General features: G+C 50.3%; 1 protein-coding gene across 15 annotated transcripts in view; it reads left to right on the forward strand.

Annotated features, from left to right (window-relative positions):
• Positions 1–26,515, forward strand: part of GAS7 (growth arrest specific 7) — a 195,769-nt gene that overhangs the window by 83,747 nt on the left and 85,507 nt on the right. Inside the window, exons 2-3 of one of the 15 annotated variants that reach the window (XM_089900345.1) lie at positions 7,900–7,998; positions 8,202–8,288. The exons of 11 other annotated variants lie outside the window; for them this stretch is intronic. Coding sequence is in view for 2 of the 4 variants with exons in the window: in XM_089900344.1 (XP_089756470.1) it covers positions 8,393–8,452 (60 nt within the window). In the remaining 2 variants the exon portion in view is untranslated. Of the gene's footprint in view, positions 1–7,899; positions 7,999–8,201; positions 8,289–8,369; positions 8,453–16,071; positions 22,916–26,515 lie in introns of those variants that run through there. 3 more of the 15 variants (XM_089900347.1, XM_089900344.1, XM_022596196.2) reach the window with 3 other exon arrangements.

Here is a 26,515-nt window from a genome sequence, read left to right on the forward strand (position 1 = left end):
CAGGAGGCTGCTTCCGCTTGTGGTCAGTGGGGGTTGGAGGACCTTCCCCAGCTGCCCGAGTCCTGTTGGGGGCGGGGGAGGCGGGTGGCAGCAGTGGACACCCCACGTGGATCCGGGTCCACCCAGACACCCTTATGGGCGTGGCCAGCCTCTGTTCTCCCGACGAGGGGGTGCGGGGACACCCCAGAGGCAAGGCCCCACCCTTGCCCGGCTGGTGAGCACCTGCACCCACAGGTTCCGTTCTCTCCAGCTGGTGGTCTTTCCCTTCCTTTTCTCTGGTGCTGGGGCCCCCTGGACAACAGGTACGGGCCAGACTCACCGAAGCTGTGAGAAACAGCCCATCTAGACGTGGCTTCCCATCACACATCATACTCCCTCATTTTACCTCCATCCCTCCTGCTTCCGTTACAGAGGGAACCCCTCCCCCCATGCCGCTCCCATCCCTCCTGCTCACTGGGGACATTGGAGAGCACGTGCGGGGTGTCTTCTCATTATCCTCATCTTGCTCTGAGGTCAAGTTGCATTTTACCCTCAAGCAGACAGGCCCCTGACTCCAGCTGCCCCAAATGTCCCTGAAGGGACCTCATCCTGGGGGCCTGGCACTCTGCTCCCTTGCATGTCTTCTACTCTGACCCCGTTTGAACAGCTCTCTGGTTATTTCTTCTCCCAGTGCCACTTGGTCTGCCGAGCAGACCCTGTGAGGCCTCGGAGGTGTGAATGGTGACCTGTCTCATTCGCATTCCCATAAGGGTCTGACTTGGCCCGACTGGGGGTGGGGTCTGGGGGAGACAGCTGAGAATGGCTCCCAAAGATGTGTCCATATTCTAATTCCCAGAACCTGGGGACGTTATCTGATTTGGTAAAAGGGTCTTTGCAGGTGTGACCCAGTTGCGGATTTTCAGATGAGGAGATTATCCTGGGTTATCCAGATGGCCCTAAATGCAGTCCCGGTTGCCCTCATTAGAGGGAGGCAGAGATTAGGTTAGATTTTGCTCTGCACAGAAGGGGAGGGGTATGAGTGATGTGATCACAAGCCAAGGGAGGCTGGCAGCCACCAGGAGCCGGAAGAGGCAAGGGACGGCTTCTCCCTTAGAACGTCCAGAGGGAACGTGGCCCTGCCAAAACCTTGAATTCAGTTCAGTAATACAGATTTTGGACTCCTGGCCTCCAGAACTGAGAGAGAATATACTGCTGTTGTTTTATGCTACCAAGTCTGTGGTAATTTTTTACAGTGGCCATAGGAAACTAGTACAGAGCATCTTTGGAAATGCATGTATCTTCAGGAGAAGACTACCACAGATGCAGGCTGATGGAAGGGGCTGAATCTCTCATACTCTCTGCTTTACGTTGTTTAAATTTTGCTGCTGTTAATATTATGCTCTGGCCTGTGCTGAGAGAATGTTAGGCACAACTCTTTCTATCACATCTTACAGAAATGCCAATCAAATTGGCTTCAGACGAAAAAGAAATTTATAGGTTGGTGTACCTGAAACAGTCCCAGGATGTCAGCTTCAGGCATGGTTTGATCAAGGGGCTTACACAGTGTCAGCAGTCTGATGTCTCGCCTTCCCCCATCCCCATCTCTTCCCTCTGCCCCTCACTGGCTCCTTTTCTGTGTGGCTTCTACTCTCAGGGAGGTTTTGTGGGTTTTTTTCCTGTAGGGTGTCAAGGTGACCATCAGTAGCTTCAGGCTTATAGTCTATATAACACTGCTTCTTCTCTCCAGTAATTCCAACCAGAGGTCAGGGATTGAGCCTCTGGGTCACCTGCCCATCCCAGAGCTCTAGTCACTATGGCCAGGGGGATAGACTAGGCTCCTTGGAGAGGTGAGGGCTACCTGTCCCCACAAGCCATGATGACAGAGTGGGGGAAAGGTGCACCCCCCCTAAAAAAAATCAGGGTGCTCTCACCAGAAGCAGGGGTGTGTGTAGCTGTGGGACAGGCACACGGAGTGGGTAACTGTCACGCGTTGCTTCTGGCCTCGTAGTTCCTGAGGCTGGGAAGGTGCCGTTGGAGCCCACGGTGGTTTCCAGGCCCCTAGATCACTGCGCTTGGAGGTGCCAGGTCATGCCTTTGAGGCTTTCCCTCTGCCACAAGAATCCAAGTGTGAAAAACAGCCCCACACGTTACAGGAGATGGAAAAGCTGACCCCGGAGGCCCCAAAAGGCGGCGGATCCAGTAAGAGAGTGGAGAAGTTGAGAAGGCCTGTGTCCAGCGGTAGTAGCTGCTTGCATTAGAAAATCCCATTATCAGAGCATCTTTGAACTTCTCTTGGCATTTGCATGACTAATGTTCGATCTGGTGAAAGCCGTGCTTGGGAAATGGAAAAGGGAAGCGGGGGTGGGCGCTCCTGCTACAACAGGGCTCTCTCTTTGGCAACCGTCTGTGGAGGGAGGAGACTCACGGTGGGGACTGAACTACAGAGGAACTGCTGTGGCCGCATGAAAATAGCACTCCCCCTGCCCCCTCTGCACCCCTTGGAGGTGGGAGCCGTGGGCCCAGGGTCTTGAAGGAGGCTTTTGGCCCGGGAGGATGCCCAGCAGTTGAGCTCTGCTGGGCGGTGCTCAGGAAGCTGCCACAGTGAGCAGGTGAGAGGAAAGCTGACTGGCTAAGAGGTCCAGAGCCAGATGTGCAGGTTCAGCCCTCCCTCAGTGTCATGTCTTGTTAATGGTGCGACCTTGGTCTTGTCACCCTGAGAAAGCCTCAGGGCCACCTGGGGTCCAGTCCCACCAAGCCCTGCCACTTGGGAGCTGTAAATGCATGCCCACCCCTGGGCAGATGGCTGTTTGAACCTCAGTTTCCTCTCCCGCCTGTTCCTGCCGGGGAATTGCCAAGAAACCATCACCGACTCGCTCTCTGCTGCCTCTTCTTGACCCACTCTGGAAAACCCAGCTAGCAGATGGCCCACGCGGCGGGGCGGAGGTTGCCTTGGCTGGGGCGCATCCTTTCTGGGTGGCCCCTGCCATCTGCAGGGCTGGATGGGGCCCCCCTGCAGCCTCGCCCATGTGGGGGTCCCCCTGGGTACCCACAGGAGCCCAGGGGCTGGAGGGCATTTGGTGTGGGGTCTGAGATCTGCAGCGTCCTTAGGGATCCTCATCAACTTCTGGTGGCTCAGCCCTCCCTGGGGGGAGGAGAGAGAGGGCATGGGGCTGCGAGCAGCTCTGGTTTGCTGTTTCAGGCATTTCTGAGACCAAACTGCATGCCCGACAGCAAAGCAGAATTAGCCATGTTATTTGAAGTTATTTACACAAAGAGACTTACATGATCTATGTCCAGTATGTTCCAGTGTGCCTTCAGTGGGCAAGATGTATTTTATTTGTTTTAAAAGCCTGTGTATATTTTCTGTGTATCAAAGAAGAAACATTTGAGGATGATTTTGAAATAGTCACAGAATCTACTTTAAAATGTTTAACAGGACGGTAAATATTCCTCCTTAATCATGTGTCAGAGCTTCTCTATGACCTTCAAAAGTCCTACGGTTAGTCTCTCCGTGGAAATAGACTTGAGTCAGGGTCACTGGGAACCAACTAAGACCTGCTCAGTGGTAGGCTGTACCAGGGTTTCTTAGCCTCGGCGCTATTGGCATTTGGGGATGAATCGTTCTTTGTTGTGGGCCTGGGGGTCCTGTTCATTGTAGGATGTGTAGCAGCATCCCTGCCTCTACTCACTAGATGCCCCCCACCCAGGTGTCCACGTCCCTGTTCCTGGAACCTGTGAGTATGTTAGGTCACATGGTCAGGGGGACTCGAGGTTGCAGGTGGAATTAAGATTGCAAATCAGCTGACTTGGAGGTGAGGAGAGTAGCTTGGATTATCCAGGTGGGCCTAGTATAATCACAAGGGTCCTTATCAATGGAAGAGGGAGACAGAAGAGAGAAAACCAGAGATGGCAGCGTGACAGAGACTCGACACACCATTGCTGGCTTTGAAGATGGAGGAAGGGGCCAGGAGCTAAGGAATGCAGGTGGATTCTAGAAGCTAAAAATCAAGACAGGGAAACAGATTCTTCCCTGGAGCCTCCACAAGGAACGTGGTCCCGCGGACACCTTGATTTTAGCGCAGTGAGATCCATTTCTGAAATACAGAACTCTAAGAAATGTGTGTTGTCTTAAGTGACTAAGTTTGCGGTCATTTGTTACAGCAGCCATAGGGAACGGGTACACCTGCCCATCTCTCCCACCCCCATTGTGACCACCAGTAAAGGTTTCCAGACATTGGCAGGTGTCCCCTGTGGGGCAAAATCGCCCCTGGTGCAGAAACACTGGCTACGGGGACCACCATGCTGTTTCCCTAGAAACTGGGCAAGAGTCTCTGTGATGAGAATGAGGCCAGGAGTGGGTGTGCCCAGCACGGTTGGCTGTACACCCAGCATGGTTCGCTCTGGGAGGAAGGAACCAGTGGTGTAAAAGGGAGTGGGGGTAGGGGCCACAGCTGCTCCCCCCCGCCCCTCCCCGAGGCTCCCGGTGCTGTCACCCATGGCAGACTGTGCTTGTGCATTTTTGTACGATACTAGAAAAGAAGCTGAATGATCTTCAGCTGCACCATAGAAGAGACATAAAAACTCAATAAACGTCAGCCGAGGCAGCATTGCTCACAGAGTTCTCGGCAAGAAAGGCCAGCACGCCGGGCACCCCTGGCACTGTTTTTGGGTGTCGTGGGCGGGTACGAGAGGCCGGGGAGCTCAGCCCGTGCTGGGGGCCACCAAGCCCGGGCTCTGGGCCAAACACACAGCCCCCAGGTTTCTTCGTCCCAACCCCGATGCTGTAATTCTGTTTGTTTTGCCGACTATGAAATCCATATGGTTCTGATTTCTTCTTTGTGATCCGTCATCTCTGTGTGGCTTCGGAGCCAGGATCCATGCGAAGCGGCTTTGAAGTTGTTGTTCTGGGGTAAGCAGGACATGCTGCTTTTCCAGGGTTTGATTCGAGCGGTGCTCTAGGAGTCGAGAGTTGGGAGGTGGGCGGCTGGGTCAGAAGGGAGGAGCGTTTGCAGAGCCTGCCGGGGATTTGTGCAGCCCAGGGTTGCTCCCTGGTCCTCAGCTGATGTCACAGGGACGCTTCCTTCCAGGCAGCTCAGCTGAAACAGCACGTGAGTCCGTGTCAGTTGCCGACTCGGGGTGGTCAGACAGAGCTGTGGTCCCTGGCTCCTCCGTTCAGGGCAGCTGCTGGCCTGGGGGCAGAGTAAAGGCAGAGGCAGGGAGAGAAGAAAAAAGAGGGAGAAGTCAGTGAACAAGGGGGGATGTGGAGAAAGACATCGCCTGTATCCATGCTTTTCATATTAAAGGACCAGACCGTTCCATGATGGGCCGGCCTTAGCTGGGTCTAATGGGTGTATGGAGGCCAGTGGTCCCCAGATTTCAGCCTGCATTGGAATCACTCACCCGGAGGGCTTATTAAAGCAGATTGCGGGGCCCCACCCCCAGAGTTTCTGATTCGGGAGGGCTGGGGTGAGGCCCAAACGTTTGTACTTTCCAACAAATTCCCGGCTGCTGCGGGTGCTGACGGTCCGAGGTTGAGAACCGTTGGTCTAGAACAAGAAGAGGATCTTTGTAATTAAAAGTGGTACCGGGCTTCCCTGGTGGCGCAGTGGTTGAGAGTCCGCCTGCCGATGCAGGGCACACGGGTTCGTGCCCCGCCCCAGGAGGATCCCGCATGCCGCGGAGTGGCTGGGCCCGTGAGCCATGGCCGCTGAGCCTGCGCTCCGCGAAGGGAGAGGCCACAGCAGTGAGAGGCCCGCGTACCGCAAAAAAAAAAAAAAAAAAAAAAGTGGTACCCATAACTAATAGTTCTCAGGACTTTACAGTTTATTGGTGAGGACCCCACTTTCTCCATTGAAGTGTAGTTGATTTACCATATTGTATTAGTTTTGGGTGTAAACACAGTGATTCAGTATTTTTATAGATTATATTCCATTTAAAGTTATCACAAAATAATGGCTGTATTTCTCTGTGCTGTACCGTATATCCTTCTTGCTTGTGAGGACCCAACTTTTGATCTGAATAATCCTGTGAGGAGATAGTATCATCATTTGTGATTTTTTTTTTTTTTTTTACCTTTTGAAGGTGAAAATAGCATTTATTTTAATTTTTGTCAGACAGTAAAATTGACCTTTTTGGGTGTACAGTTCTATGAATTTTAACACATATTATAGATTTATGTAACCACCACCTCAACCAGGACATAGAAGAGTTCCATCACCCCAAGATCCTCCCTCCTACACTCCCTTTGCATTCACACCCTCCCTGACCCGACCCTTCATGGGTCCTCCATTCTTGTAGCTTTATCTTTTGGAGAATGTCGTATACAGGGAATCATACAGTAGGTAACCTTTTGAGACTGGCTTCTTAATGTAATGTGTACGGGACGGACCCAGGTTGTGGCCTGTGTCAGTAGTGCGTTCCTTTGTGTGGGTGAGTAGTATTCCATTGCGTGGATGTAGCATAGTTTGTTCCTTAATCCCTGTTGAGATCTTTTGGGTTGTTGCCAGTTTGGGGTCTTTATGAATGAAGCTGCTATGGGCATTCGTGTATAAGACTTGGTGTGGACCTGTATTTTCATTTCTTTTGGGTACATACCTAGGAGTGGGATTGATTACTGGGGCATATGGTAAGTGTATGTTTAACTTCATAGGAAACTACCAAGCTGCTCTCCAGAGTGACTGTACCATTTTGCATTCCCACCAGCAGTGGATGAGCTTTCCAGTTGCTCTGCAACCTCGCTAGCACGTGGTATTGTCCACCTTTTAAAGTTTAGTCACTCTAGGTCATGTCTGATTTTGAAATGTGTAAACGAGTCTCCGAAAGGCTCAGAGGGTTGTCTAAGGCCCCTGGGCTCTTGGTGGCTCCTTGAATAACTAAAATCCAAACCTTTCGACTTGACGGCTGTGTACATTCTGGGTGATGGCTGTGCTGAACAGGAATGATAGAGGCTTATCCCACGTGGCAGACTAGGAACCAGTAGCTTCTGCGTGAGGTTGGGGGCTGCAGCAACGTCAGGGCATATGTGGCAGGGTTAAGGCATACGCCCAGGGACTAGGGAAACAAGGAAAGTGAAAAAAAGGGAAACGAAAACAGAGAAAAGATGCACATCCTAGAATCACAGAGGTGGGAGGCACTAGGCTACTTCTCCATCCCTTGTCCCTTCTTATTTTTTTATTTCTGTTTTTATTGGAGTATAGTTGATTTACAGTGTTGTGTTAGTTTCAGGTGTACAGCAAAGTGAGTCAGTTATACATATACATATATCCATTCTTTTTTAGATTCTTCTCCCATCTAGGCCACTACAGAGTATTGAGTAGAGTTCCCGGTGCTATACAGTAGGTCCTTATTAGTTATCTATTGTATATATAGTAGTATGCTCTCTTATTTTTAAATTGAGGCTCAGAGAGGGAAGGCAGCCTGCCAAATGTCACTCAGCTCACTGGTGCCTCTTGAGTCTTTGCCTGTGGCCAACGGTTGGCAGAAACCCCCTTTGTTTCCAGAAGCATCCTTGGGAGTAACACCAGGGCCACAGGCTGCTTCCCCTTGGTGCTTGAGGAGTAGAGCTTTTGCAAACTGATACGCCTGGTCAGGGTCATCGTACTCCTTCAGTGTCTTGGCCTCAGGTCTGTTCTGGGCAAGGAATCGGCTTCAGGAAGGAGCTGGTGCAGGGGGCCATGGCCACAGCTGAAACCAGAGCTGGTGACTTAACAGGGAGGAGGTTTATGGAGGACCAGGCCCACCTACCCTCGCGGGGGAAACGGCGCGGCTGTGCTGGAAAGCTGTGGACATGCTTACCCGATTGCAGAATACTTCTTTCGTTTTGAATATCATTTGTTTGGTTGCCACAGCAACGTCAAGTCTCTATTTTAATGCTAACCTGCGTGGCTGCAACTTTCTATATATAAGTACTGCTTTGCACAGTGAATTAGCTGATGCCACAGGGGAAGCAGCGGATGTGGAAACGGTGGCAGAAGATGACCAGTGGGTCAGCTCTGCAAGAGGAAGGACTGCGGGGCTGAGGTGAGTGGGCGCCCGGGGCGTGGCCGCTGATCCATAGGGCAGGTTGCTCAAAGCTCATTGGAGCAGGGTGAGAGTGGGAAAGGCAGCCCCACACCTGCGGGCGGGAGGGAGGGAGGGAGGGAAGCCCTGCTTGGATGGCCTCCTGCTGGGCCGGAGGGTGATTCTTCTGTTTCCCCACGGGTCGCCTCTCCTCACTCCTTCAGTGCGTCTGGGCCGCCCGGGGACCGGAGGCTCCGGAAAGAGGAGCAAGCCACTGGCCAGGGTGGTGTCTGAAGTGAGCTGAGTGCAGAGTGAGTTTTCCTTGTTTCCTTTGACTTGGTTCCCCGGTCTGGATCTTCGCCTCCTCTGTTTTGCCTTTTCTTCCTTCCCAGGTGTGGCTCCCGGTTGGGGCCAGATGGCTTCACATGGTGCAGATAGAATATTCAGGAGAAGCCTGGAAGGACCCTGGGAGTCGGTAGGTTCAGCTTCCCCGGCTCTAGATGAGGGACAAGCCCAGAGAGGTACACGCTCTGCCAGATGTCACACAGCCAGCCAGAGAGAGAGTGGGACGGGAACCAGGTCCCCAGGGGACTTCTGACTCGGGCCCCTGTGCCTCATGAGGGCATTTGTGTGGTGGGGTCAGGACAGCCGTGGGTGTACACACTAGACATACGGGGGCTGCAGAGAGGGTGGCCCACTCGGGGGCGCTCCTTTCTTGTGTCACAAGTTGGAGGGCGTGTAAGGAATACAGGATTATGTAACAGGATCAGAAGCCATGAAGGCTTCTGGAAAGAGCATGGAAGTTAGAGTCTGGAAAACGATTTCATGTGGATTCAGCCGCTTCCCGTGTGACAACTGTGTCCACTTCACCGAGGCTCAGTTTCCCCACTAAGTCCTGGAATCTCTTCCCCAGCACTGTGGTGGAGGGTCAGTGTCACAGCCAGTGTGAAACCGTCAGCAGCAGCATTTGGGTCCTGATGGGGGTGTGATGCACCCGAGGGCTTCTCTGGAGATTGGGTTTTGGGTGTGCCTTGAAATGCTACAGTTTTATCATCATTTAGAAAAGTCTCAGTCGGGCTCCCTCTTCTATAATATCAAACATTCGACAGTTATTTTAAGTGTACTGGCTCCAAAGACTTGGACCCAGTTTTTTTTTTTTTTTCTTCTTTGACGTGCCACGTGACTTTTGGGATCTTAGTTCCCCAACCGGGGATCAGACTCGGGCCCATAGCAGTGAAAGCGCGGAGTCCTAACCACTGGATGGCCGGGGAATTCCTAACCCTGTTCTTTTTTTAATTTTTATTGGAGTATAGTTGCTTTACAATGCTGTGTTAGTTTCTGCTGTACAGCAAAGTGCTGACCCTGTTCTTGAAAAGAGAAAATGTGTACAGTTGGAATCTACGGCCTGTGAGTGGTGTACAGTCTGTGGGGCTGGAAGATTGGAAATTGGGAGCATTCACCCCTGCCTGGGTGGGCCAAGGAAAGTGCAAAGGGAAGGAATCTCTTGCAGGAATTTATGATGGAGGATGGGGGGAGGGGTATAAAGGGGGGAGTTTTAAAAATGGAGATCGGGACCAGGTGAAGTGGCGTTTCTTAAAGCAGGAGTGACCAGCCACAAGGCGTCTATAATCCGTATTAAGCAGTGTGGAAAATAGGGTGGGAAAACAGCAGAGTGCGTTGCACGTGGTAAAGCACGTATTGCTGCGTGAAACTTTTGCTCTGCACGTATATTGGGTTGTGAAGCAAAATGTGCTTTTTACCGTGGGTCAGACTTTCGAAACCAAAAAATGACACCTTCTGGCCTAGAGTGGTGACCCAGTGAGCCTGAAATCTCCTGTGGATGGCTGGGGATTTCCTTTCCAAGAAAAAGCTGGAAGGAGAAAGGAAGGGTTCTCAGTGGGGGAGAGCCTCACGCAAGCATCGTTTTGAGAAGCTGGTGTGATGCAGCATGCAGCTCAGACAGGGGCAAGCAGGCTGGCTGGGAAGCGTGAGGTCTGGGGACCAGAGGGGGCATCCCCTTCTCCCAGGGCCTGTGATTCTTGCAGCGACAGCCTGCTCCCCCTGCACCCTCCCCAGCGGTCCCAAAACACACATTCCCCTGCCCTGGAGCCCTACACTGCTCCGGTGAGGGATGGACCCGGCCGTCCTCCCCACCAGGCACTGTGCTCCAAGGGTGCTGGCTTCCAGCTGCTCAGCACCGGCGATCCCGTGGGGATCTCTCTGCTCACTGCGGCAGCTGTGTCATCTCACCTTTACACCCCATGGATGTGCGTCTGTCCTCCGAGGCTGCTGTGCCCAACCCTCTTTCTCCTTGGTTCCCGCTCTGTGCACGGCTTTGCCTCTGAGCACCTTCTCTGCCTCCCTGCCCAGCCGGTGGCGCATGCCTCACTCCTTAAGCTATACCAGCTTCCTCGCTACCGCCGCCCCTTCCAAACCTTCTCATCAGCTGTTGAGGCACCACTCTTCCATCGACAGAGTAGGACAGACTCTCCAGGGTCCCTTCTGGCCCCCAAACCTTGTCCTATGCTTCCCTTCCAAGGAAGGTTGGACCCAGGCTGGGGCGCTCAGCTCCGGGGTGAGATGGAGTTGGCCACACATTTGCAGCCCTTGGAGGGTGTGTACTGATACCCGGAAGCTGGTATTCAGCTCACGCACCAGGAGATGTTGGTAGTAAGAGGTCTTAGCAAGAGGCTAGTTAATAGAGGGTAAAGGTACTGATTATACTTTTGGTCTAGGACGGTGGTATTCAATTCTCTAACACGAGGGCGCCCTCTCTTCGAATGACTGCAGTTAACACCAGGAGCTGTACACTGGTGGCCACTGGGGAAAATCAAGTGCAAAACTGCAGGGGGGTTTGGTGGTGGTTTTGTTTTCGTTTTTGCCCATAGCTTCATTTAAAATCTTTTGAGTTGGTTGCCAACATCTAAAAATGAGCAGATTTCACATTAAAAATTCAGATTTCCAGCTTCTCTGGCAAAAATGAGTAGCTTTGGTGACACTGAGCCCACTGTCCTGCCTGGCAGCAGTATGCTGACGATGAATGGCGGGCTTTCAGTTTGCTACAGTCCCTACCCATCACCAGCATGGAGAGCAGTGATGGAACAGTTGCCAATATTCGCGTGATTCGTGATGTCTTTCTTACGGTTAGGAAATATGAAATAGACCCGGTGCCCATGTCTGTGAAAAGAGGGAGAGTGAGAGGGCTGCAGTTTTCAAGAAGATGTTAAAGAATCTCTTTCTGAAAGTGCATTTGTTGGTCTCCTAAAAATTAATTTTTAAGGAATAGCGGTAGATTTAGAACAGGTGCTGTGTCTTTTTGTTTGTGTGTTTGTTTTTGCCTTGAAATCAGTGGTTCTCAAAGTGTGATGCCTGAACCTGCAGCAGCATCACTTGGGACCTTGTTAGAAATGCAGACTGTTGGGTGCTACCCACACCTGCTGATTGGAAGGTGGGGTCTGACAGTCTGTGTTCTGATGGCCCTTCTGATGCAGCTGAAGGAGTGAAGGCTGAGAACCACTGCTCTGAGGCTCAGAGCACAGACAGGATGCCAGCACCCTCTGTTGTCCCTTTCCATCCTTTTAAGACCCAGGGGGGAGGAAAGGCGGGGATCCCTAGCCAAAGAGGAGTTGAGGTTCTCACCCGACACCGCTCCAGGCAGACTTCTGTTCGTGCTCTGAGGGCTGGAGAAGTACTTCTGGCTACGGGAGCTCAGCAAATTCCAGTTCGCTTTAGTCCAGTGCTTACATCTGTGGGTCCCGTTGGTGCCACAGGGGTGGAGGAGCCCTGGTGCCTCTGACAGTCCTGGGGAGATAGATGGTCACCGGGCTCTCTTCCCAGGGGAGCCGCAGTGTGTGACCCTAGCAAACAAGGCCGGGGAATGCATCACATGGAGAGGGACCAGGTTGGCTGCTCAGGCTTATCAAAGATGACCAGGCATTCATGGGCTAGGAGTTCTTAGGTGAAAATAATGACCAGTTTTTAAAATACTTAGAGGTGAGAGCCAATCACCTATGTACATTTCAGATCTGCCCTTGGTCACTCAGGCTGCTGTAATCATAGATGATCCCTTGGCTTCCGCCTACTTTCTCTCTGGCTAAAGGCTTTAATGACCTCAATGGACAGTCTAGGTGAGCCAAGAGAGTACATTTCTTCCGAGTGTATTTACTTGGAGGGCCCTAGGCCCGTGAGAGGCTTGTTTCAGAGACCTCGACCAAGCCATTCATGACTTCCCCCGCCCCACCACGCCCTGGCCCATTTAGTTCATTTGTGATTTGGGGGCCCCCTGAGGGCATTTCGGTATGTAAGACCCCTCCCAGTAAAAACTAGATGAACACGCGGGCTGTGCTTCTGCCTCTACCTTCTTGCCTCTCTCTCTTCCTGTCCTCTCACCTTGGGGCCCCGGTGACCCTGGGAAAGTAAGAAACCTGCTTTCTTAGTGGGCTGACAGTCCTACTTGGAGACTGAAGGAACTCCACTGATTCAACACATGCTTGTTGGGTATGTTTTCTGTGTCTGGGGACAGATTTGGGTAGGACACTGTTCATGTTCTCAGGAAGCTCAGGTGAGCGGGGTGTGAGGACCACTCATCACTGGCCCCCGAACAAGAGCAGCTGTGGAGGTACCAGGGGGAGGGAAGGTGGGGCTGGTGGGGCAGGGGGCTGCATTTCCCAGGGAGACAGCAAGAAGTGAGGAGCCTGGCCCACCAGACAGAGCAAGATGGACCCCCATCCCGGCTGGAGCATCAAACCCAGGCTGAGCCTTGATTCGTGGAGGAACTCGGGGATGGCCTGGGGTCAGGAGCAAAACCATCAGCCTCGGAGACGGGACACCAGGTTCAAACCAGTTCTGTCTTGCTGGTGGTAAGACCTGGGTTTATTCGATTATAAAATAAAAATGATTTGATTATAAAATGAATTCTTCTCTCCCAGGGCTCTTGTAAAGGTCCAATAAGCTCCAACAGATACAAGTTACTGGCCCACAATAGACAGAAAGCACTTCAGCAAGGAAGAACTGCGGAAAAGGTTGGGACTAATGGTGAAGTACAGACAGTGGGAATCGACTTCGGTGGGAAGGAGAAATCCTGTCCTTTGTCCTCGTGATTATCCAACCTCATTTTTAGGAGCTTGAAGTCGGGGGTGGGAGTGTTCTGTTGGGGTGTCCTTGCTGGGGGCAACGATTCAAATGAAGTCACACGCGAGCTGCTTTAGGAAGGTTGCCAGGCTTTGCGTTGGTTGGTTCACGGCTGTTGCGCACGGCTGTGTCTGTGTCTCGGTCTGGTTTGCAGGGGGTCACCAGGTTCGCAGCAGCCCCGGTGGACGTGGATGTTCTCTGGCCCCTTCTGCTGGTCCCCGAAACCCCAGTCTTCCCCACAGGGTGGCCTGATTCCAAGTCACATGCTGTTCCTCTTTCTCCGGTCTGTGTCAGGAAGGTCAGAAGGTGTCACTCTGAGAGGTTAGCCCGCAGCCGTGCCGCACAAGTGACTCAGCACTGGGGACCTCAGCCGATGAGTTTCCTAAAGGCTGCTCAGTGATTTAACGGAGATGGGCCGGTATGGAGCACAGCTAATACTTACGGAGTTTCTTCCATCATTTCGGCCCTCGTATTTAGTCTTTGCAAGAATTTTGTGCAGTGGGTGGTGGTATTTCCATTTTTACATGTGGAAAAGAAAAAGAGGTTCAAAGCGGTGAAGTGACTTGCCTGAGATTATATGGCTGGTAAGAGGTAGAACCTATACCTGAACTCCCTCTGTCCTGGCTGAAGGTTAGGGTTTGGAGACAAGCAAAGGGATGTCTGTGGGCATTCGAGTGGCTAGTGGGGCTTGCCTCTTCTGTTTCTAATCCCCACCCACATCCCTACGCATCGTGCATACCTTATTTTGGGAGCCCCTGCTGCAGAGCAGAGGCTGTGGTTCCTCGAAGCCTCTGGAATCTTCCAGGCCCCCTTGTTGGAATGGAGCTTTGCATTTCAATGAGTGGAAAAAAAATAAGCAGAAGAGGATTTGCCAAAAGAGAAAATCAAGTGCGTTTATGACTCCTTTTTGTGTGCACAGATGTTTCCTCCCTGGGTCACCCCCGCCCCCCTTCACGGGGGCTCACTGGCCACAAACAGATGGGAAGTGGCTCATGGTGGAACTGAGAGCCAGACTTATTGGCAAAGGTCGCCTTGCACAGAGCCTTGTGGGGGTCAGCCTGGGGAGGGGTCCTAAGTGGGGCTTGGTTTCTGCCATGCCATCTGGCCAGAGCTACTCCTCCAGCCATGGTGGCAACATCAGCACCAAGGTTTAGGGCCAGAGAGTGAGGAGAAGAAGACTCTGCATTAGGACTGGGAGACTTGGTGTCCAACCAACCCCCATCTGTCTCTGAGCCTCAGTTTCCCCATCTGTAAAATGGCAACATGGGATCAAGTGATCTCTACGGTCCCTTCCATCCCTAATTTTTGTGTCAGCACTGCATTGGTTAAGTTCTTTACTGTTGATCATTTTGTCTTAATTCAATTCGTTTTCCTAAAAATAAAGCCCCCCCCCAGTCTCCCTGCCGTTTGAAAGATAATACAATGAACCTTAATCTGATAAACAGTGTTCATTTTAGGGGATGGCAAGTGAAATGGGATATGTCAAGGGGGATTTTACTAGCAAATATTATCTAAATATTTTACATAAGGCTATATTCATGTATTAGCTCATAATGGAATCCAAGTTAAAGATTGTTTTAAAAGAATGCAGTAAAATGAATATGCTCATTATAGAAAACTTGGAAAATACAGAAAAGCAAAAATAAGAAAAAATATTTAGCATGCTTGTCTTTTTTTTTTTGGGGGGGGCATATTTGTCTACATAATTGGGATCATATGGTATGTTTAGAATTGTACATGCTGATTCAGGGGAAGGGCAGTGTTTACAAATACATTTTTAAAATAAAGAAAAATTAAAAATTTCATTTTTAAAATTAAAAAAGAACTCAGAAATGTAAACGTGATAAAAGAAATACAATTACAACAGCCAGAGGAATCCCACAGTACAAAGATAACTTTTGTTAACATTTTCGTGTGTTTCCTTCGTGCTTGGCTTGGGGCGGGGAGAGCATTATTTTCCATAGTTGAGATCATGCTGCGTACTCTCGTTTCTAAAACAGGAGCCACTCTTAGAAGATGATATAAAAGAGGGTTTAGAAGATGTTATAAAGGAGGGTTTTGATGGCAGAAAGCATTGGCTACTGGGTGGTTGATTAGTCTTTCCTGTTTTGAGGGGGTGGGGGAAGACTTGGTTCATTCAGTATGAGTTTTAAATACACAGAAAATCATCACTCAAGTTCTTTGGCAGAGAAAGTGGCCGCTATGATGTTCTGCATAGTGCAGCATTGCTCGCGTGGACAAAGGAAACAAAGACTTTTTGTTCGGTGACTCTCCCAGCACAGAATCCACAAAGCTTGAACAGTCCCTCCACGGTCGGCATGTTCTTGGACAGAAAAGGAAGCAAGCAGTTACAAGTGCGCCCCACACATGGCTGGAGGCTTCGTCTGTACTGGCCTTGGATGTTGCAGGAGAAACATGTATCCTGGTTCCAGGATGGGAGGGGAGCAGCAGAGGAGGACCAAGGGAAACACTCGGCACCAAACCTCAACCCTAACCCGAACCCTAACCCTAACCCTAACCCTAACCCCAGGCAGTACTGTTTGCTGGATGTCTGAGTTGGGGGAGTGCACTAAGCAATGCATTTATATGGTTACTTCCCCAGCATCATCTTCCTAATTTTGGTTTCTCTCTCAGTGTCTGAACAGTAAGTGCGTGGTCTCTTCACTTGCATGCCTACAAGAAACTTCCTGTTTCTTCCGTGTCAAATAGTAATATGACTTGGCTGTATATGTATGTCTTGGATGTCAACCTTTTTGGACAGAAACTCATGTTTGCAGCTCAGCCTGTTCCATCGTTCAGCAAATGTTTATAGACACCCACAGGTATGAACAAGATGATGGCCATGCCCCTGAAGCTTTGAGCTCAGTGGCATTTGTCCTCTAGCGCTTTCAGATGGGCGATGCCCAGTGCTGATGAGCTGTGAGCAAAACAAAGTCCCCGCCTCACAGAGCTTTTATTTTAGTGGGAAGTGCTCTCTAGCTATTAGTAGGAGTAGAGGAAAAGTCTGAGGAAGGAGTGATTTCCTAGATAACTTTTCTCTTTGCCTGTTGGTGTGCATGATTTTTTATTATATTTTATTTTTGTCATTAATTGTTGATTTTAGTGTATTTGATCTGGTCTTTTCTAATGGAATACTACTTAAACCTACATTGATTCATTATTTCCTTGCTTTTTTTAGTTTGCAATTTGGGGAGATACTTTTTTTTTTTTTTTTTTTTGCGGTATGCGGGCCTCTCACTGTTGTGGCCTCTCCCGTTGCGGAGCACAGGCTCCGGACGCACAGGCTCAGCGGCCATGGCTCATGGGCCCAGCCGCTCCGCGGCATGTGGGAACTTCCCAGACCGGGGCACGAACCCACGTCCCCTGCATTGGCAGGTGGACTCTCAACCACTGCGCCACCAGGGAAGCCCTGGGGAGATATTTTTAAGTTTACTCTGTACTTTACTGATTTAACTTTTAATATTTTTTATTTATCCACAACTGTTAATGTGGCTTTAAATGAGCAATTTTCATATAATACTGACCTTATCTATTTTCTTCTTTATATCAACCTTTCTCTTTTGCCTGTTTTTTTCCATTACGAATTTTCTGTTCCTCTAAGAGGTCACAACTTCTTACATTCTAGCAGTTTCCTGACATTTTAAATTATATTCTGAATTACTTTCTGAGATGTGCTCTTCCTTTGAGCCTTTAGGATGGTGTTTCCTCACTCATTTCCCATGTGTTCCGCCCCTCCCCCCCGGCTTTTCAAACTCATTTTTTTTTTTTTTTTTTTTTTTGCGGTACGCGGGCCTCTCACTGTTGTGGCCTCTCCCGATGTGGAGCACAGCCTCCGGACGCGCAGGATCGGCGGCCATGGCTCACGGGACCAGCCGCTCCGCGGCATGTGGGATCTTCCCAGACCGGGGCACGAACCCGTGTCCCCTGCATCGGCAGGCGGACTCTCAACCACTGTGCCACCAGGGAAGCCCCAAACTCATTCTTAACAAGGCAGGATCTACGTAGACACTGCATTATACGAGAAGAGTATAGGTCATCTGTCACTGGCTTTGGCACTCTGTGCACTTGGGGGAAGGTTGAGTCCTTTTCACATTTGCTCATCTGTAGGTTCAATGGTACATACATTTCCCAGTCCTGTTCTTGTTTTCAAATCGACTGTCACCTGGTGCGTCGTTCTTTTACTGCCTGGCTCGCTGATACTCCAAATGGGTGAAGTGCGTGAGAAATCACAGCTCTCCTGGCCCCATCCCCACTCACTGCTGTCAGGACATTCTCCAGACTTGACCTGTGGGATCCGTACCTCTCTGAATGACTAACACCCCTCCCCAGGCCCTGCACCCACCTGCACTGCCCACTGGCTTGTTTTCCAGGAATCGCTGTGCAGAAGTGGGTAGTAGGGAGGGAGGGGCAGATCTCAGGCTGCTTCTGAGCCACAGGGGCTGGCTGTTTAGTGCTCGGGAGGGTGCAGATCCTGTATCTCACATCGGGGTCTGAGAAGGGCGAAGGTGCCAAGTGCATCTCAAATTAGGCACGGAGAGCAGTGAAGGTGTGAGTGCTGTTTCCCCTTTCCCAATTAGTCTCCGTTTTGTAAAATTTTCTCCGTTCACTCCAGTGGCCTTAAAGGTCCTGGAGGGTTTTTCCCTCAGATTCTGATTGCGCACTATTTTTGCTTTTTTTGTAGCGTGGTAAGTTTTATCTTTTCCTCTTAGTGCCACTCGAACCGGGATTCGACAGAGGTGTCCACAGGGCTACCGCCCGGTGCCCCTTTCCACAGGAAGTCCCTCTGCACCCCTTTAACTGTCCTCTTGGTCCTCCCCGTGGTGATTCAGGCCCACCCTGGGGACCTCATTCCTGCAGTTGTGGGTATGTGGTCAGTAACAAATTCAAGTTTGGTTTTCTGGGATTGAAAAAAGAACCTCGTAAACCATTGCCTGATGCTGCATGATAGTTTTACACATAGCCTGAGACTGTGTTTCTCCAAGTGGGCTGAGTTTACGACTGGGGATATGTGAGATGATCTTAGATCATGTGGAGATAACAGTTTTTAAGTTCCATTTATTTTCGTGTGGATTAGAAAAAAAAAAAAAACCCAACCCAATCAAATCCATGGTTTCATAGATATTACTGCTTAGGGCCAGGCTTAATTCAAGTTCCATGTAAGTCGGTTAAAAAACAAGTAAATCATAGTGTAGCTGATGCATGACAGTGGGAAAGTTCTGAGAGCAGAACGTGAGTGACTGAGGTCTGGGAGACGCTGAGGAGGGGATCCCATAGGTCTGCAACGGGGCCTGTAAGAGGCTTTTGAAACCAGGTGCCATTTCTGATATGTCCGCTTGATCTTGGGACTCTTTTATGATGGGGACACGTAGAAACCTTATGAGGGGCCTTGGCCCCCACCACATTGACTGCAAGAAACTGGCTACCAGTCACTTCCCAGGGGCCATCGCTTGGCCTGGTGGGCCAGATCCGGCCACTACCTACATACAGCCCCGTCCCTTTCTTGCTTTCTTCTGAATGGGCATCTCTCTGAATGTCTTCCCTTGCTTCCCTGTGCCTCTTCACACTCCCCAGCCCCTTGTGTGCCTGGGTTCAGATTTCCACGCCCACCTTACTTCCATATTCCTTTCTGAGATTAGTGGGGAAACCTCCCCTCTGTAGTCAGTAAGGATTTCCTTCATTATCTCGTGTGGACACTTAACTACGTATTTCTTCTTACGATCCCGTCCTCGTTTGCTTCCTGTGACTGATTCTCAGAACCCACATCCGTTCATTCCCCATCACGTAGTCCCTGAGTATGACTGGTTTGGAGGGGAAACAGATTAAGACCTGGTTTGTTTGTTTGTTTGTTTGCCTTTAAAAGTACTGAGAGGGGCCCGGGGGGTGCTGCCTGCATGAATGGAGGGCATGGGAGTGGGATGGATTCACTCTCCTGCTACTTGAATGCACCCACCCCCTCCATAGGTTCCACTGTGCATCCTTTCTGCATGAACTCAGCATTGACCTCTAGGATTTCACCACCATCTTCATGCAGATGCTCCAGCTCCATGTGTCGAGGGCCAGACTCACCCCAGTTGCCCACTGATCACTTTGAACTTGGATATGCAGACAACAGACTCCACCACGTCCCCGCAAATGGCTCCCACCATAGCTGGAGCGCTGGGCAACTGGTTCTAGCTTCTCTTGTTCCCTTTGGAGTTGACTTTTACTTTCTCCCATTCCCCCCCGCGTCTCACCAGTTGCCTAGGCTTATACTGCTTCTTACTTAGTGTTCTGCTCTGGTCAAGCCCTTTCTTTTCATCCCTGCTGTCGGGCAAATTCTGTATCTTCTGAGGAACTGCCCCTGCCTGTCCCAGCTGAAAGGGCTCTGCCCTCAGGACTCTGAAAGCTTATTGTCTTCCTACTTAGCAGTCAGCATTCCTTGCAGACTCGTCTGTATGGTTATGGTTATCCCTTTTTTTTTTTTTACACTTGTGTTTATGCCTTATCTTCCAAATTTTAGAAGTCAAGTCATATATATAAGACTTGCCTATATCTTCCACAGCATTCAGGGAAGCGGTCGTTAGTAACTTGATTCGTTGTGAACTTGATTAGTTATTAGTTGCTGATTGATTGTGTAGCCAGGGAGTGGGGCTGCCTTTGAGACCCTGTACCCTGGAGACTGCACGGGCTGGTGAATAATTTTCCCCTTCATTCCTCTGAAGCATTTAGAAGAAGTGAGTCACCGCCATCCCCAGATGTTCTTTCTTAATTATAAGACAACGGAGGATGAGGTCCCACAGCAAACGTGGCCTATTTTTGGCTGACAGTTTTCAACTCAACTGAAACAAAGAATCATCGGTCACAGGAGGGTTGGTTGCATCTGACTCCATTCAACTCGGGAAAATGAAGCTTAGCGGAAATGACTGCCAAGTCTTTTTGCTTTTGGATCATGGGTCTCCTGATGTCTTTTGTTTGTCCACGTGGCCCCATAGTTAGAAACATACCTGTTCTCAGAGACCAAAAAGGAGGTGAACAATTTGTGCTTTTCCCCAGCCAACTGTAATGATAGAGTACTGTCAGTAAAGCGGAACAGAAGTGACTTGTGGATTAGAGCACTAGGATAACCCCAAACAGTAAACCCATTGGAATGTGTATGCGAGTCTTAACACGCCCAGAAATGTTAACTTGGGTGAAGCCTAAAGAATAAAACCTCTGCAGTCCTGATTTGTTTTGCTTTAGTTCAGGTCAGTGCAGATCAGCCTCCTGGATTGTAATGGCCCAGAAAGGCCCCTTGCCATTGGCTGGAGGCCTTACAGAGAACCACCATGATGGTGATTTCTGTGTTGCCTACAGCAGGGCATTATTGTCTGCGGTTGTATCTACTCGTCTGTGTGCTGCAGGGTCAGAGTGGTGTCAAGGCTGAACGGCCTGAAAACCGTCCCCTCTTTGCTGTTATTAAAAACAAGAAGTCATGGGCAGTGAAAGCTTCCATCGCCATTTTAATTCCACAAAACCAGAGGGCCTGAAGATGAGGGTCTTGGCAGTCTAGATGCAGATGAAGTTTTGTTGTCATCTTCTCCTGGGTGGGAGCCCATTTCCAGGAGCAGAGAAGGACCTTGCTGTGTATTCCAGGGCATGGCTGGTCCCACAGCTCAGGGTGTGAGTTTGCACCTGGCATCCCTTCCCACACCAGGGAGAAGATAACCCAGCAGCCGCTGGAGGACTCTCGCCTCTGGATACGTACGGTGCTCACTTCTTCTCTTAGTGGCTGCTTTGGGACCATTTTACAACTGTAGATTTAAGCGTATGTATAGATCTATGTATAGACTACATTTTTTTTTAATCTATTCATCCAGCGCTGGACCCTTGGGTTGTTTCCACCTTTTGGTTATCGTGAATGATGCTGCTATGAACAGGAGTGTACAAATATCTGTTTGAGTACTTGCTTTTGATTTTCTTGGGTATATACCCAGAAGTGGAATTGCTGTATCGTATGCTAATTCTATGTTTAATTTTTGGAGGAATTGCCTTACTGTTTTTCATAGCATCTGTACCATTTTACTTTCCCATCAGCAGCGCAGAAGGGCTCCAGTTTTTCCACATCCTCGTCAATATCTGTTCTTTTCTGTTTTTTGATAGCAACCATCCTAACAGGTGTGAGGTATTATCTCATTGTGGTTTGAATTTGCATTTCCCTAATGACTAGTGACACATGACATCTTTTCATGTGCTTATTGGCCATTTGTAAATCTTCTTTGGAGAAATGTCCTTTGCCCATTTTAAAATTGGGTTGTTTGTTTTTGTTCTTGAGTCTAAACTTTTTTGTGTCCAGGGAAACTGCAGCACCTACTCTTTCAGCCCCTGCTGTTAGTAACAGCATCAACAGTAATAGCTCACATCACCCTCGCACTGTACTGAGTGTTTACATGGATTGCTTTTTTTCCCCTTTAATCCTCACAACAACCTTTTGGGAAAGATAATCTCCATTTTACACTTGAAGAAACTGAAGCTTAGAGGCCTTGCCCTACCTATCACAGTGGTGAACCAGCAAAGCCCTGACCCTGATCTGACTCTGTCCCTAAATGACAGTACTGATGGCCGGGCCCCCACCCAAGGAGCTGGCATTGAAACCTTCCTAAGTAGACACTTCATCCATGCGTTTGAGAGAAGTGATAGTTTCTAGGAAACCACGCAGTCCTCAGGACCTCTGTTCCTCCAGGACACCATGTTTACTTCGATGTAAAGAATCAGTTCCTAAAATCCCAAAGGTTTGCATCTGAAAGCAAACCCAGAAATGCAGGGCACTTCAAGTGCTAAACCGTCAGCTGCCCCGAAAAGCTTTCTAAGCGGAGGGATGGGATATATTCACCAAGGAGCCAGGTCCATGCTGAAACTCATTTCCTTGGTGGAGGCAGTGTTGCGCTCAGGGTCCAGTCCTTTCTTCCCGTGAACCTGACAGTTTTGTGATCCCCAGCCTGTTTTCATCTGAGATGCCCAGCATTGCCTCCTCTATTCCCGCTGTCTGTCCATGTTTGGAGGTGACGGGGGCTGAGTGAAGGCAGGGGACCCTCACCTTGCCCTTTTGGGGGCAGCAGCTTTCCAGCCCTGGACGAGTCCAGCACAGTGGTTCTTTGGGGGAGCATTCTCCATCCTTTTTATGTTGGTTTTTATCTGGCCTTGGGTTCGCACAGCTGGGGCCGGAGCCGGGGCCAGAGCTGTGACTTTGGGATGGGAAAAAGTTGGCGGAACATTCCCCAGCAGGGCTTGGGCAGGCCCAGGGAGTCCCGCCTAAAATACAGTGGACAAAGGAGCTCTTGTCCACAGCCCTGGGGGTGGAAGGCATCTGGTCAGTGACACAGGCTTGGCCATTGTATGTCGTGACCTCAGCCAACTTTTTTTAGCTGAGGAAGGAGAAAAAGCGTGCAAAAAAGAAAGAGAAAGAAAGGAAGAGAGAAAGAAAGGAAAGAAGAAAGAGTGAAAGAGAGAGAGAGAAAGAAAGAAAGAAAGAAAGCAAGCCCCCAGATCCTTTGTATCTGGGAAGTCCAGAAGGCGTCGTTGATTTCCCCACAGGAGCTGGAGCAGATTTGGAAGGAACTGTGCAACGTAGTGGGTTCTTTGTGAAAGAACAGCGATGAGAAAAGCCACAGAAACATCCTCCGGGGTGCCCAGAGCCCTGACCCTGGGGTAGCTGTTCGCCTGGGCCTCATTTCCCGCAGAGGGGCCCGTGGAGAGGAAGCTGGCAGGGGCCTGGCCAGCAGCCTGGGCACTGCAGACAGGACCCACGGCTCTGAGTTAGTGGCCCCCAAAGAAGATGAGCCCTCCTCCAATGGTAAGAATCGTTCTGCTTACCTGCCAGCGTGTGTGCAGCTCGCCTTTCTCCGCAGGCTCCTGAGATGGCTTTAGCATTTTAAAGAGGCAGTTCTGAGAACCCTCCGAGATACGGGCTCCCAACTGCTGAGCTTACAAAGTCTGGTGTGTCGGGGGCACCTTTCCTGGGCCCGAGGCAAAAGGAGGGGAGAAGATGTGGGCTGATGTTGGAGAAAACAGGAAGGGAGGGGGCAAAAGATTGAAAAGGGGATGTTTGTGGAGGGAAAGGGTCTTGGGTCCCCCTCGGTTACCTGGGGAAGCAGTTAAGTTCAGTGTGACGGAGAAGCAGAGTGGTGACATGTGGATTTTTGTATGGTGGGGATTGGAGTCCAGATCTGCCTTTCCCAGTAACTTGTCCCACATCCAAAGCTTGGCTTCTACCCACCCACCTGCCTTCTACTCCACGGCCCAGTTCCAGATGGGACACTGGATGGTGAAAGCCCATTAAAGGACACGGTTCCCCAGAAGGTTGTTAAGTATCTGCCCAGTTAACCCAGTTTCTGCACTGGGGTTCCAGGCTGGGCTGGATGTTTCTGTCCAGTTTGGGGGTGGCAGCCGTGGCCACCCTAAAGATGATGGACGCTCTCCTGAGACGTAAGAGGAGAATAGCCTTATTTTGCCAACCGTCCTGCCTCTGGAAGTTAGCCTCCGCCCTTCTTTGGAAAGAGGAACCAAGAGGGGTCAGCTGAGACTTTAGTGACCACTCTGTTGAGGTTCTGGACAGCTGAAGGAGGTCCAGTTTCTGTGGAAAGTCCCGTCTATCTCTGCACAAAACCTTCCTCCAGGACATTCTATCCCACTGGCTGGGTCAAAATCAGCCTCCCTGATTGTGGCGTGGCTTCTGATCGAGGCCTGAACTATACCAGGAGCAGAGATGGTACTCACCCTCCTGGAGCATCCTCTGACCAGCCAGGGGACCTAGTTCCCAGCTGGGCTTCTCAAAGAGCCTAACATGCATCTGAATTGCCCAGAGACCTTTCAGACGAAGAGCTGGGCTCTAGGGTGGGGCTTGGGAACCTGCGTTTCAAACCAGCTTGCAGAGGACGCCTGGGCTGCCGGTGCAGGGACCACACTGGGATGATGGCTATTGTAAAGAACCCAGACCAATCAATCCAGTGCTGACAGTTACAGCTGCCCACGAGCCGGCTGCAGAGCACCGGGCAGGTCTGGCCCTGGCTGTGGATGGCGGCACGGAGGTTTACGGGCAACATGGGATTAGCAAGGAGGTGAACGCTGAGGTGCATTCAGGGAGCGGGGAGGAGCCCGGGAAAGCTCTTGGCAGAGGCTGAGGTGTATGGGGTGCGGGCCGTTGGCGGGGTGCAGCGTGAGTGGTGAGCAGAGGCGCTGTGTGCCAGGAGGTCTGGAACTGTTCTTCCGGAGCCTGCCTTCGGTGCGGGGAGAATTCTAACTTCGGATACAGGGAATCCCAGGACGCCAGGTGGACGTCTGGTTCTTGGCAAAATAGCAACCGTGTGTGGCTCTGGGAGTGACAGGGAAGGGGCGGACACGGGCCAGCAGGACAGAAGACCTCACCGGAACTCCCCATGGTGAGAGGCGGAGGCACTGAGCTCCAAGGTAGCGAGGCAGAAGCCCAGGTGTTTGGGGCCCAGGCAGCGTCCCAGGACCGCCTCTGAATCCCGTGTCTGCACTTAAATGTGCCTTTTTTCCTCCGACAAAAATGGCACATCCTTAAGAGAGAGATACTAACATCCAGAATCATTGAGCATTAGGCTATACCTTTCAAACAAAAAATAAACAAACAAACAAAAAAACAACCCTGGAGACCATCTGGTCCAACTTCCGTATTCTTGAGATGAGGAAATTCTGTACCAGCAGAGATGAAGTATGTTGCTCAAAATCTCACAGCAAGACAGCGGCAGCTCTTGAGTCCGTGTTCTCTGCATGGTGCCCCAGAGCAGTGGTAGATCCGAAACCTCGATGGCCATGTCCTCAGCTGTCCCATTTGTCTAAGTTTTATATGCACCAGGAGCTCAGGCTCCAGAAATGGCAGCTGACTTGGGTTGGTCGGAATCGCACCCCTTCTGACTCATAGAAACAGTACCAGCCCCTCTTAGCCTTAATCTCCCTCCGGTGTTCATGGTTCAGAGCCAACTAGGGATCTCTGGGAACCAGCTCGCAGAGTCAGAAGTCTTTGATTGGAATCACTGGGAGCCCAGGCTGTTGGCACTGCAGAGTAACTGGAATGCGTCTCCATGGTGAGAAGACTGGCCGCCCCGGGTTTCTTTTGGTGCCTGCAGGCCTGCGAGTAGCATCCGTAAAGCTGGATCAGCTGGATCTCGGCCAGAGACTGGCCGTCAGAGACACCCATCTTTGTGCCCTAGTGAGCTCTAGTCTGCCTCCCTTTAAAACGGTACCCACTCCCCACGAGGAAGCCTGCTTTTAGTCCTGGAGCAGCTGTGGACAACAGCTGTGTCACCTGTCTTTGAAGTTCCTTTCTGGCGGGCAGGCTGCTTTACATGAGGTACCCAAGCCTCTGACTTCCCTGGGCTAGCAACTTTCAACGCCCTACCTCACTTCTGAGCTTCTTAAATCCATTTCGAACAGAACAGAATGCTTGGGAAATTTGATTATGGGTTTTTCTTCAGTCATAACAACTTCTGTAAGTGCCAGGAATGGCATAGGCATTTTGGGGTTTTGCACCTTAATACTAAAGAAAGGCCGTGTTTCTTTTTCGCCGCCCAATACCAAGTGTTGGCAAAACTCTCTTATTCCCAGCCTTTTTCCTCTGCAAAGGGAAATTGGACCCAGAATCATCTAGAGGGGTCTTCACCCTACCAGGAGCTCCCTAGGGAGAGTGCTTCTGGTGAGTGAGCCTCAAAATGTCCTGCAAAAAGCATCTTCTAGGGCAGGATAATTGATATCATTATAGAGGTAAACTAGTATAGAAAATCTAGGATGCGTTTTTTTGTTTGTCTTTTTTTTCCTCTCCTAGGATGTATCTTGAGATCCTTTACAACTATGGAAATGGTGAAACTTTACCCCAAGTCCTTCCTCTCACAAATAGGGACATTTCAGCCCTGAAGAGGCCAGAGCAGCGCCCTGGAGCAAAAGGGAGGAGAATCCAGTGTTCAGTCTCCCCACAGTGGTTTGAGGCCTAATGCCCACAATTTTTATAATAGTATCCGGGTTTGGGCATAAACTTAATGATCTACAATTTTTGTTAATCACCTCACTGCTGTCTTTCCCACCAATCCTGAGTCTGGAGTGAATGAAGCGGTATCTCTAGACCAAAAGAGTTTCAGACTGCTTCCTCTTTGGACCCCAAAAGAGTTTGGGGGAATCATGCAGAAAAAAAAGGGTAATGTTTCATGACCGTTTATGTTCCCGTCAGGAGGTCTCTGCCACCTCTTTATGCAGTAGCTGCTTTTGCAAGTTTGCGCTGGTCATTTAAATGCCTCGAAATTTCCCTTGTGGAAGTTTTGGGTTCTGCTATGAAAGACGTGCCTCAGGTTGTGGAACCCCAGTGGTCTTTTTTATATAAATTTATTTAGTTAGTTTTGGCTGTGTTGGATCTTTGTTGCTGCGCGTGGGCTTTCTCTAG

This window comes from Delphinapterus leucas, chromosome 19 (genome assembly GCF_059928025.1).
Source record: "Delphinapterus leucas isolate spDelLeu-1000000601 "Yukka" chromosome 19, BTC_Dleu_Yukka2, whole genome shotgun sequence".
Taxonomy (NCBI): Eukaryota; Metazoa; Chordata; class Mammalia; order Artiodactyla; family Monodontidae; genus Delphinapterus; species Delphinapterus leucas.